Source organism: Neoarius graeffei, chromosome 6, assembly GCF_027579695.1.
Source record: "Neoarius graeffei isolate fNeoGra1 chromosome 6, fNeoGra1.pri, whole genome shotgun sequence".
In the NCBI taxonomy this organism is placed as follows: Eukaryota; Metazoa; Chordata; class Actinopteri; order Siluriformes; family Ariidae; genus Neoarius; species Neoarius graeffei.
The window spans coordinates 16,771,921-16,785,214 of record NC_083574.1 but is presented as its reverse complement, the minus strand read 5'-3'; the positions used below and the strand labels follow the sequence as shown (position 1 = coordinate 16,785,214).

The 13,294-nt window shown below is 44.7% G+C and overlaps 1 protein-coding gene across 1 annotated transcript in view; it reads left to right on the top strand.

Moving 5' to 3' along the window:
* Positions 1 to 1,686: 1,686 nt before the first annotated feature.
* Positions 1,687 to 13,294, top strand: part of LOC132887646 (general transcription factor II-I repeat domain-containing protein 2A-like) — an 82,105-nt gene continuing 70,497 nt past the window's right edge. The window contains exons 1-4 of the mRNA XM_060923110.1: positions 1,687 to 2,360; positions 2,737 to 2,794; positions 9,949 to 10,002; positions 10,128 to 10,289. Of these exons, the coding sequence (XP_060779093.1) occupies positions 1,687 to 2,360; positions 2,737 to 2,794; positions 9,949 to 10,002; positions 10,128 to 10,289 (948 nt within the window). The remainder of the gene's footprint in view (positions 2,361 to 2,736; positions 2,795 to 9,948; positions 10,003 to 10,127; positions 10,290 to 13,294) is intronic.

Here is a 13,294-nt window from a genome sequence, read left to right as displayed (position 1 = left end):
CTAATATGTCACTGTCAGTCTTTCTTTCTTATAATGTAAACCCCAAGCTAAAATCAACTTTGATCATGTACAATTCTATATTATTGCCACAAGCCACAGAAATGTATGCTAAAATCCACAAAACAGCAAAACAATAGCCATCCTAAATATTATTTAAGAACTTTGATAGTTTTAGCTGATATTTAGAGAGTTTTTCAAAGGGTTATGGTGGTTAAATTGCTGATTTTCTAAACATATGCCATGTCTATTTTAGACGCGTCACATCCATAACGGAATTTCGTCACATCCATAACGCTGACTTTTCCTTCCGAAACTCTGCATGAAATACAAAATATTTTAAACAAAGATTTTTTAATATTCACCTTGGACCCCTCTATCAAATGGATATCTCCATTTCGACATTAGGTTTACAATTTCACAGAGTTTGATAAAAATGTACAGTCACCCAAGAAAAGTGATACTTTTTCTGTCACATCCATAACGCATCTTTTATTGGCATTTCCTGGCATGCCCTAGATGTACTATGGGAATTGTTCTTGTTCTATCACTTCTCCAGTATGGTACAGCCTTAAAATATGCAACACCTGTTTAAATACTGGGAGACGATAAAACATGCACTGGGTCATTTGATGCCATTTTGAGTTCAAGTGTCACGTCCATAACGCTGGAATTGCTCTTAAAAATCTTGGTGTTTTCATTGACAGCGAGCTAAACTTTGACAGTCACATGAAAGCAATCACTAAAACGGCATTTTATCACCTAAAAAACATTTCCAAACTAAGAGGACTTATGTCAAAAAATGATCTGGAAAAACTAATACATGCCTTCATCTCTAGTAGGGTTGATTACTGCAATGGCCTTTTCACAGGCTTGCCAAAAAAGACCATCAAACGACTTCAGCTGGTTCAAAATGCAGTGGCGAGGGTTCTTACACGAACAAAAAGAACAGAGCACATTACTCCAATTCTAAGGTCCCTTCACTGGCTTCCAGTAAGCTACAGAATTGACTTTAAAGTATTGCTGCTGGTGTACAAATCTCTAAATGGTACAGGGCCCAATTACCTCTCTGATATGTTGCAGCGGCCTAACCCAATCAGATCTACCAGATCAAAACAGAAAAATTTACTATTAAAACCAGTTGTTAAAACAAAGTGTGGTGAAGCAGCTTTTAGCTACTATCCAGTACAGCTATGGAACCAACTCCCAGAGGACATTAAAAATGCTCCTGCTGTTGGCAGCTTCAAATCTAGACTAAAGACCAAGCTGTTTTCAGATGCTTTCTGTTAAATAATTATATTGTCTTCTTTACATTCTTTATAATTTTTACTTCTCTGCATGTTTTAAATTTACTTTAACTTTATCCTATTTTATTCTTTATTCTATTCTGATGGGTTTTTTTTTCTTTTCTTTCTCATCCTATTTGAACTACTACTTCATTTTATTATTTTATTTTTACTATTGTTTAATTCTTATTATTTTCTTTTAATTTCTTTTAATTCTTTTAATTAATTGTTTTAGAATAAAAATAAAATTATTTTATGTAATTTTATTTCTCTATTGTTTACTGTTTTTGTTTTTACTTCTGTAAAGCACATTGAACTGCCATTGTGTATGAAATGTGCTATATAAATAAACTTGCCTTGCCTTGGTAATGACTTGTTCACAGAGGTAAATGCATGTTTGGACATGTTAGGACTGAAATGGGACAAGCTGGCAGGTGTGACAACAGACGGTTGTCCAAATCTGATGGGGAAAAATGTTGGACTTTTAAAGAGAATGCAGGATAAAGTGACAGAAATGAACCCTGTGCAGAAATTGACATTTTTGCATTGTATTATACATCAGGAAGTGTTGTGTAAGACAGTGTTAAAAATGAACCATGTCGTTGATGCTGTAACTAAAACAGTTAACTTCATCAGAGTGAGAGCATTAAATCACAGACAATTTGTTGCATTTTTGGAGGAAAATGAGATTGAACATGGTGACATAAGCTATCACTGCACTGTCAGGTGGCTCAGCCTTGGCAAAGTACTGAAAAGTGTCTGGGACCTGAGAGACCAGATTCAGGATTTCTGTGTTAAGAAAGGACATGACATCCCAGAGCTTTCAGATAAAGACTGGGTGGCAGCCCTCGGATTCGCTGTGGATGTGACTGCACTAATGAACGAACTAAATGTCAAACTGCAGTGCAAGGGCCTTTTTGTGCATGAGATGTACAGTGCAGTGAATGCTTTCATGAGAAAGTTGCAGCTTCTCTCAAGCCAAGTGAAGGACAACATTCTGACCCACTTGCCAACACTAAAGGAAGCCACAAGATCAGCCGATCACCTCCACAAGTACTCAACCATGTTAGAAGCACTGCATGCAGAGTTTTCGAGGCAATTTCAAGATTTCAAAACTCTTGGGAGTGAAATGCACATGGTTTCTTCTCCCTTCAACTGCAGTGTGGATAATGCACCAAGTGATGTTCAGATGGAACTCATTGACTTGCAGTCTGGCACACTTCTGGCAGAGCACTTCAGGTCAGTCTCACTGCTGGACTTTTACTCCTCCCTCAAAGAGGAGAACTTTCCACACCTGAGGAGGCATGCTCAGAGGATTCTAGTCCTCTTTGGATCTACCTATGAATGTGAACAGACATTCTCAGTGATGAAGTTCAACAAATCCAAACACAGATCCTCTAGCACTGATGACCATCTCTCAGCTGTCCTTCGCATAGCCACCTCAGACATTCAGCCAGATTTCAATGCCCTTGTTCAAGCCCAGAACAGACTGGATTATTCTCACTGAAGAGGTAAAATGAGGTGGAAAACATTACAAGTTATTGTTTGTTGTATTGCTGTATTTCTATAAACTTGTTAAGTTGTTTGTTGTTTTTCATTGTTTGTGGAGATTAACAAGTTAAAAATAAATTTTACTGATTCAATAATTGTTTTTGTTTTCTTATTTGACCTATACACCACAATTTCACAGAGCCTAATATAAATATTTACAGAATAGTTTTATTCTTCCGATTATCAGTACCATCTCATCTCATTATCTCTAGCCGCTTTATCCTTCTACAGGGTCACAGGCAAGCTGGAGCCTATCCCAGCTGACTATGGGCGAAAGGCGGGGTACACCCTGGACCAGTCGCCAGGTCATTGCAGGGCTGACACATAGACACAGACAACCATTCACATTCACACCTACGGTCAATTTGGAGTCACCAGTTAACCTAACCTGCATGTCTTTGGACTGTGGGAGAAACCGGAGCACCCGGAGGAAACCCACGCGGACACGGAGAGAACATGCAAACTCCACACAGAAAGGCCCTTGCCGGCCACGGGGCTCGAACCCGGACCTTCTTGCTGTGAGGCGACAGAGCTAACCACTACACCACCGTGCCGCCCTTATCAGTACCAGCTAGTCAAAATATATAATTTAGTGCATTTTACAATGGAAGAAAGGTGAGCAGAATTAAGTTCAAGTTATCGTTGGTGTGGCCCTCTGACACAATTCAGGTTTCTCATGTGGCCCCTTGTAAAAATTAATTGCCCACCCCTGCAGTACATACTTAGTGCTGGTCCTGACCCTAGATAGATTGGGGAGTGTTGTGTCAGGAAGACCATCCTGTGTAAAACCTATGCCAAATCAAATATGCAGATCATAAATCAGGACAAGGATGCGGATGATCTGATGTGGTGACCCCTAACAGGAGCAGCTGAAAAATGATGATGAAGAAGACTATGCATGCTCACTAAAAAGCTTTATAGAAATCTAATAAGTAAGACTATCTAGAAAATGCATGGATCAATAAACAGTCTTTTTTTGCATTTGCTCTTCCTTGCTGAGATATGCACTTTATGATCTGTAAAATATATATATATATATATATATATATATATATATATATATATATATACACACTGTAAAAACATAATTGTAAATATCTAGTGTGGCAGTGGGGGCGTGGTCAAGCGCCGGTCTGTGACAGGAGGGCGGCGTCATGGAAGGTAAGTGGCAGAATCACTACACCTGATGTCAATTAACCTGTGTTTGTGTGTGTCTTCCCAGTGACCGCGCCCTACTTAAGGAGGGAGAGCGAAAGCAGAGGAGCTCATCCCCGAACCAGACGCCGGTTGTGTGTGTGTGTCGGTTTAGTCTAAGAGTTATTCACTGAAAAGTGTGGCAATAAAAACCCTGTTGCTGAACCTGATCTCTGTCCTGCCATCCTCTGTGCTCCACCCACCCATACAAACTGTTACAGTGGTGCTGAAACCCGGGATCTGGAGCGCAGCAGCCGAACAGCCCCATGGAGTCCTCCCCATTCGCCGAACTGGTCCACGCCCTCGCCACGGCCCAGCAAAGCCAGCACCAGGCGCTAGTCACCCTCCGAAAGGAGCAGGAACAGCGGTTCGAGGCCCTGGTGCTGGCCCAGCAAGAAGATCGTCAGGCGTTCCGGTACCTCCTCGCGTCAGCGGGGTCCACCAGTGCTCCCACCGCGGGCCCGTCCCCCCCCACCCTAACCAAGATGGGCCCACAGGATGACCCCGAGGCATTCATCACGCTCTTCGAGCAAGTCGCGGAGACCTCAGGGTGGCCGATGGAGCAGCGCGCGGTGCGCCTTCTCCTCCTGCTAACCGGAGAGGCGCAGCTGGCTGCGCTACAGCTCCCCGCCGACTGTCGGCTGGCCTACATGGACCTCCGGGCTGTCCTCCAGTGCATGGGGCACACTCCTGCGCAGCAGCGTCAGCGCTTCCACGCTTTGTGCTTGGAGGAAGTCGGCCGGCAATTCGCGTTTGGCCAGCAACTCCGGGATGCCTGCTGGCGGTGGTTGAGGGCCAACAACCGCGATGCCTAGGGGATCATCGACCAGGTGGTACTGGAGCAATTCGTCATACGCTTGCCAGCAGGAACCGCGGAGTGGGTCCAGTGCCACCGCCCGGCGTCACTGGATCAGGCAATCGAGCTGATGGAAGACCATATGGTGGCTGTCCCGGTGGCAGGACAGCAGACAGCCTCTTATCTCCTCTCCTCTTCTCTCTCTCTCTCTCTCCCTCTCCTCCTGTGTCTCGCCCTTGCCCCATTCCCCCACCGCGGAGGCAGGGGTCGGCGCCACCGGTGCCGGCCCGCCGCACCCGCAGTGCCCTCCTGTTTCTCCCTTCTGTGTCTGTCTCTCCCCCCCCCCTCAGGTGAGTGAGCCCCAGAACACCGGTACGGAGAGGAAGCCTGGGCCGGTTTGCTGGCGCTGCGGGGAGCCGGGCCACCTCCAACAACAGTGCACGGTAATGGAGGTGGTTCGGATCCCCGATGCACCAGGAGCCACCCTCGATTGGGCCAGAGCGTATCGCATACCGGTGAGTATACAAGGGGATACATATCAGGCATTGGTGGATTCTGGTTGTAATCAGACCTCAATTCACCAAAACCTGGTGCAAAACGAGGCATTGGGGGGAGCACAGGGGGTGAAGGTGTTGTGTGTGCACGGGGACGTTCACAGCTACTCTTTGGTGTCGGTCCACATTTTTTTCCAAGGGGAAAAATTTATAGTGAAGGCCGCGGTTAATCCTCGCCTCACCCACTCTATAATTTTGGGGACTGATTGGCCGGGATTTCAAGATTTAATGACACACTTAGGGAAGAGTGGGTCCTGCCATTCAGTAGGGGAAGGTCCCGGTGTCGCTTTGGCGGGAGCAGCTGTCGCAGAGCCGTCTACGTCATCTCCGCGTCAGAGTGAGGAGCCGCCGGCCCCTCCTCTCTCTGTTGGAGAATCTCTCACGGATTTCCCATTAGAGCAGTCGCGAGATGAAACTCTGCAGCATGTGTTTGACCAAGTGAGAGTAATCGATGGTCAAACGCTCCAGCCGAACACCACCCCGTCCTTCCCCTACTTCGCGATTTTGAAGGATAGATTATACCGAGTGATGCAGGACACTCAAACTAAAGAGCGAGTCACGTAGCTTTTAATTCCGAAGAGCCGCCGGGAATTGGTATTCCAGGCGGCTCACTTTAATCCCATGGCTGGACACCTAGGGCAGGATAAGACACTAGCCCGAATAATGGCCCGATTCTATTGGTCGGGAATTTGCGGCGATGTCCGTAGGTGGTGTACGGCGTGCCACGAATGCCAGTTAGTAAATCCAGCAGCCATTCCAAAAGCGCCTTTGCGCCCTCTACCATTAATCGAGACCCCGTTCGAAAGAGTTGGGATGGATCTCGTTGGGCCATTAGATCGGTCAACACTTGGGTACTGCTTTATATTAGTTCTGGTGGACTATGCAACCTGATACCCGGAAGCCGTGCCTCTTCACAATATCTCAGCACGCAGTATTGTGGAGACACTTTTCTGCGTCATCTCCCGAGTTGGAATCCCGAAAGAGATTCTGACTGATCAAGGCACCTCGTTTATGTCACGAACACCGAACGAACTGTATGGGTTATTAGGTATTAAGCCGATCCGCACCAGCGTGTATCACCCACAAACGGACGGTTTAGTTGAACGGTTTAATCGCACCCTCAAGAACATAATTAAAAAATTCGTAAGTGAGGATGCACATAACTGGAATAAATGGCTCAAATCCTTGTTATTTGCAGTGTGAGAGGTACCCCCAGCCTCCACGGGGTTCTCCCCGTTTGAATTATTATATGGGCGTAAGCCGCGCGGCATTCTAGATGTGCTGCGAGAAAATTGGGAGGAGGGACCTTCTCCCAGTAAAAATGAAATTCAATACGTTATTGACCTGCACACAAAACTCCACACCCTCACGCACCTAACCCAGGAGAATTTGCGGCAGGCCCAAGAACGGCAAGCCCGCCTGTACGACAAGGGTACGCGCCTTAGAGAGTTCGCACCGGGAGATAAAGTACTCGTACTGTTGCCCACATCGAGCTCTAAATTATTCGCCAAGTGGCAAGGACCCTTTGAGGTCACACGGCGAGTCGGGGACATCGACTATGAGGTGAGGCGAACGGACAGGGGTGGGGCACTACAGATTTACCACCTCAACCTACTCCAACTCTGGAACGAGGAGGTCCCCGTAGTGTTGGTGTCGGTGGTTCCGGAGAAGGCGGAGCTGGGGCCGGAGGTTCAAAAAGGCGCATTGACATCGCATACCTCTCCGGTCCCCTGTGGAGACCACCTCTCCCCGACCCAACTCGCGGAGGTTGCCCAGTTGCAGACCGAGTTTTCGGACGTGTTCTCGCCCCTGCCCGGCCGCACCAACCTCATAGAGCACCACATTGAGACACCCCCGGGGGTGGTAGTGCGTAGCCGCCCTTACAGGCTACCCGAACACAAAAAAAAGGTGGTTCGGGAGGAACTCGAGGCCATGCTCGAAATGGGCATCGTCGAAGAGTCCCACAGTGACTGGAGCAGCCCAGTGGTCTTGGTACCCAAGGCCGACGGGTCGGTCCGGTTCTGTGTGGACTATAGAAACGTCAACGCGGTGTCTAAATTCGACGCGTACCCAATGCCTCGTATTGATGAGTTGCTCGATCGACTAGGCACTGCTTGGTTTTATTCGACACTGGACTTAACGAAGGGATATTGGCAGATCCCCTTGACTCCACTATCCCGAGAAAAAAAGGCCTTTTCCACACTGTTTGGTTTACACCAATTCATCACACTTCCGTTTGGGCTGTTTGGGGCGCCCGCTATGTTTCAGCGGCTGATGGACAGGGTCCTCCGCTCCCACACCACCTATGCGGCCACCTACCTCGACGACATTATCGTCTATAGTAATGATTAGCCAAGGCATCTCGAACATCTGAGGGCCGTCCTTAGGTTGCTGAGGCGAGCGGGTCTCACAGCCAACCCGAAGAAGTGTGCGATTGGGTGGGTGGAAGTACGGTATCTGGGCTTCCACTTGGGCAACGGGCAGGTGCGTCCCCAAATTAACAAGACTGCAGCAATTGCGGCCTGCCCGAGGCCCAAGACCAAAAAGGGGGTGAGACAATTCCTGGGGCTGGCTGGCTATTATCATAGGTTTATACCTAATTATTCGGACGTCACCAGCCCGCTGACTGATCTCACTAAAAAGGGGGCACCAGATCCGGTCCAGTAGACGGAGCAATGCCAGCGGGCTTTTTCTGAGGTAAAGGCCGCACTGTGTGGGGGGCCACTTTTACACTCCCCTGACTTTTCTCTCCCCTTTATGTTACAGACGGATGCATCGGACAGAGGGCTGGGGGCTGTTTTGTCCCAGGAGGTGAAGGGGGAGGACCGCCCAGTCCTATACATCAGTAGGAAGCTGTCAGTGCGGGAGGGGCGCTACAGCACTATCGAAAAAGAGTGCCTGGCAATCAAGTGGGCGGTCCTCGCCCTCTGTTACTACCTGCTGGGATGCCCTTTCACCCTCTGTTCGGACCACGCTCCCCTCCAGTGGCTCCACCGCATGAAGGATGCCAACACGCGGCTCACCCGTTGGTATCTGGCGCTCCAACCCTTTAATTTCAAGGTGGTCCACAGGCCGGGGGCACAGATGGTCGTGGCGGACTTCCTCTCCCGTCAAAGGCGGGGGGAGTCGGCTGCAGGCCAGACGGCTGCCTGGCCTGAGTCGGGCGGTGGGGGTATGTGGCAGCAGGGGCGTGGTCAAGTGCCGGTCTGTGACAGGAGGGCGGAGATATGGAAGGTAAGTGGCAGAATCACTACACCTGATGTCAATTAACCTGTGTTTGTGTGTGTCTTCCCAGTGACCGCGCCCTACTTAAGGAGGGAGAGCGAAAGCAGAGGAGCTCATCCCCGAACCAGACGCCGGTTGTGTGTGTGTGTCAGTTTAGTCTAAGAGTTATTCACTGAAAAGTGTGGCAATAAAAACCCTGTTGCCGAACCTGATCTCTGTCCTGCCGTCCTCTGTGCTCCACCCACCCATACAAACTGTTACATCTAGTTTACCCAGAAGAGCTATCCAATGAGGCAGGAAAGTGAATCAGGTGCAATCAACTCAAAGAAGTAGAAAGAACAGAAGCAGAAATAACCCAGGATCATTGCGATAATGCTTCAGCATTGTCAGGGTAAATTTCAAAAACAGGCCCCTCAGGAGCAGTGTATCAGGATCCTGCACTGGCATTACGTTGGGCAAGAGGGGTGCATGCACATCTCAACAGATTATGGTGTTTGCATGCGTTACTTAGAGTATTTAATAATTAGACGACTTTGTAGGTTTATTCCTCTAGATACTGAGAGAGACTATGCACCTTTTGCTGAAACCACAGAGCACCTTGTTATAGGGGAAATATTACTTATATAACCAATACTAACTAATACTAACCAGAGTACTACTACAGGGTTATGTAGTAATTAAACAATCAATACATCTTTATTAGTTTATTTAATTGTTGTCTTGACATGTTTATGGTCTTATTATGAATATTCCTTATTTTTTTCTTCCATAAATCTCAATATACATATGTAGTGATACATATTTTGCATGTAGTTTGCTTGTATATTGTATTTCTGTCATGCTTGTCATTATGTTCTAAACTGAGATTTGTTGCTTTTAAAGTACAAATTATATTTAAAAAAATTATATATATTCATTGCAAGTGTGAATGGTTGTCTGTGTCTATGTGTCAGCCCTGTGATGACCTGGCGACTTGTCCAGGGTGTACCCCGCCTTTCGCCCGTAGTCAGCTGGGATGGGCTCCAGCTTGCCTGCGACCCTGTAGGACAGGATAAAGCAGCTAGAGATAATGAGATGAGATGAGATATTCATTCATATGGCATATTGTAATACTTTGTCTTTTATCCATTTGTGCGTAATATAATGTATGTAAATAAAAAAAGTGACAGTTTAAAAGGTTTTCGCTTATAATCACATTTACAATTTTTTTTTTATTTTTTTGCATTGGAGGTGGCATTGCTTGTTGACATTGCTCAGCTCTCTGTACCTCATGTCAGGTTTTAACTGTACCTCTCTGGACCTTTATGTACCCCGCTGTACCTTTCTGCACCCCTCTGTCCCTCAGGTTTTTGCTGCCAGTGAGAATGCAGGAAGTGATTCCTCTCTGATTACAGATGAGGTGTGTACTCGTATTCTGTGTTACAGGTGTTGCACAGGTGTTTTCATCAGTATCAACTATCGGTGCTCCAGCTTTGAGGCTTTTGCGCAAAATATTAGGACATGTACATGACGTGTGTGTTTCAGCTCTCTCTGTATACCACCCCACACTCCCAACTGCACGACGTGAAGCCAGAAGTCAGCCATGTGGAGCAAAGTGTAGCATCACTGAGGAAATCTGATCTGAAGTTCAATGTAGAAGATTATCATGGAGATGCTAGAGTCAAAATCCCAGAATACAATGAGATAGTGAGCACCATGGGATTGACACTGGCATTAGAATGAAAGTTAAAGCGTTGGAAGCTGATCTACAATGTATTTGAGCAGAGGGAACGGCTGAGGAGCTGCAAGAGCTGGACAGACTAAAGAACTTAAACACAACTGCATCTCTCTCTTTAGGTTCATCTTTTCACTTGAAAGGGATTCTTAATTCAAACATCAGACTCATTAAATCATTCGTAGTAACATTATTACATTAATGAAATATTATAGAAGTGTGAAAACTACATATTCAAAAATGAATCCCTCTAAGATCCTTATCTGAAGTCTGACTGAAAATGAAATGGTAAACATTTGAAACCAATCACAGTAAATTTTGTGCTCCTTTTCCTTCTCATTCACTCCTTTCACATATCCCACAATCCACTGCCTGGTTGGGCACTTCCGGTGGTCATGCCAATGCTGCTGATAATAGTACAAAAACCAATATTGGGCTATATAATCAGTTTTGACGTTCAAATATTGGGTGTTCAAATACGTTTAAATATCGGGTGTTCAAATATTATTATAGGTTTACATGGTCTCACAGATTTTTTTCAAGATTAATACTGCTTGAAATCATTACACATTTACAGTGGTGCTTGAAAGTGTGTGAACCCTTTAGAATTTTCTATATTTTTGCATAAGTATGATCTAAAACAATCAGATTTTCACACAAGTCCTAAAAGTAGATAAAGAGAACCCAGTTAAACAAATGAGACAAACATATTATCCTTGGTCATTTATTTATTGAAGAAAATTATCCAATATTACATACCTGTGAGTGGCAAAAGTATGTGAACCTCTAGCTTTAGCAATTAATTTGGAAATGAAATTAGAGTCAGGTGTTTTCAATCAATGGGATGACAATCAGGTGTGAGTGGGCACCCTGTTTTATTTAAAGAACAGGGCTCTATCAAAGTCTGATCTTCACAACACACGTTTGTGGAAGTGTATCATGGCAAGAACAAAGGAGATTTCTGAGGACCTCAGAAAAAGTACTGTTGATGCTCATCAGGCTGGAAAAGGTTACAAAACCATCTCTAAAGAGTTTGGACTCCACCAATCCACAGTCAGACAGACTGTGTACAAATGGAGGAAATTCAAGATCATTGTTACCCTCCCCAGGAGTGGTCGACCAACAAAGATCACTCCATGACAAGGTGTGTAGTAGTCAGCGAGGTCACAAAGGATCCAAGGTAACTTCTAAGCAACTGAAGGCCTCTCTCACATTGGCTAATGTCAATGTTCATGAGTCCACCATCAGGAGAACACTAAACAACAATGATGTACATGGCAGGGTTGCAAGGAGAAAGCCACTGGTCTCCATAAAGAACATTGCTGCTCATCTGCAGTTTGCTAAAGATCACATGGACAAGCCAGAAGGCTATTGGAAAAATGTTTTGTGGACAGGTGAAACTAAAGTAGAACTTTTTGGTTTAAATGAGAAGCGTCATGTTTGGAGAAAGGAAAACACTGCATTCCAGCATAAGAACCTTATCCCATCTGTGAAACATGGTGGTGGCAGTATCATGGTTTGGGCCTGTTTTGCTGCATCTGGGCCAGGATGGCTTGCCATCATTGATGGAACAATGAATTTTGAATTATACCAGCGAATTCTAAAAGAAAATGTCAGGACATCTGTCCATGAACTGAATCTCAAGAGAAGGTGGGTCATGCAGCAAGACAATGATCCTAAGCACACAAGTCATTCTACCAAAGAATGGTTAAAGAAGAATAAAGTTAATGTTTTGGAATGGTCAAGTGAAAGTCCTGACCTTAATCCAATCGAAATGTTGTGGAAGGACCTGAAGCAAGCAGTTCATGTGAGGAAACCCATCAACATCCCAGAGTTGAAGCTGTTCTGTACGGAGGAATGGGCTAAAATTCCTCCAAGTCGGTGTGCAGGACTGATCAACAGTTACCGGAAACATTTAGTTACAGTTAAGGGGGTCACACCAGATACTGAAAGCAAAGGTTCACATACTTTTGCCACTCACAGATATGTACTATTGGATCATTTTCCTCAATAAATAAATGACCAAGTATAATATTTTTGTCTCAGTTTAACTGGGTTCTCTTTATCTACTTTAAGGACTTGTGTAAAAATCTGATGATGTTTTAGGTCATATTTATGCAGAAATATAGAAAATTCTAAAGGGTTCACAAACTTTCAAGCACAACTGTATGTAAATAGATGAATGCTATAATTAAGGAAAAACTAGCATGCTAAAATATGCATAAAATAATTTAGAATGTATGTATAAAATGTACAAATTCAAGATAATTGTATAATCACTAAAAGCTTCCGAAAAGATAAGTTTTTTTAAAAGCTTCTTAAAGACTGTAGGCGACTCGGCTCTACGAATATTTAATGGAGCTTATTCCACAATTGAGGCGCCGCAGCACAGAAAGACCAATCACTTAGCGCTTTAAGGCTGCGAAATGTCAGTGTCTGAAGCAAGAGCTAATCACTGTTGGATCTTGGAGCTATATCTCCTAGATGGCAACTTAATATTTATGAGTTCTGTAAGATAGCCTGCCGTACACCCATATATAGCTTTATAAGTTATTAGAAGTATCTTAAAAGATATTCTATATTTAATTGGGAACCAGTGTAACCCAATTAAATGAGATGCTACTATGAGCTTTTACTACAGAAAAAATGACAATGTACCATATTTGAGCGCGTGCGTTAATATTAATCATTGTTACAGCTGGAACTACCTGCGTTGTTGGACTAAAATAATACAAACCTTTATCCAATCAGCTTCAAGCATTCTGTCAAATAAAATGTAATAATATCTGATAATACCCAATATCTAATATTCACCGTATAAAATGCACTAATATGGAATAAATATAGGTTATAAGATTTTTTTTTGCTTGTAAATAATCAATAAATTATCTTTTTGCTCAACACTCATCTCAAGTGTTGTCTTTTTTTTTCTTTTTTTAAAATCACACACTGTCAGCATTTCTGGTGTCACAGATAA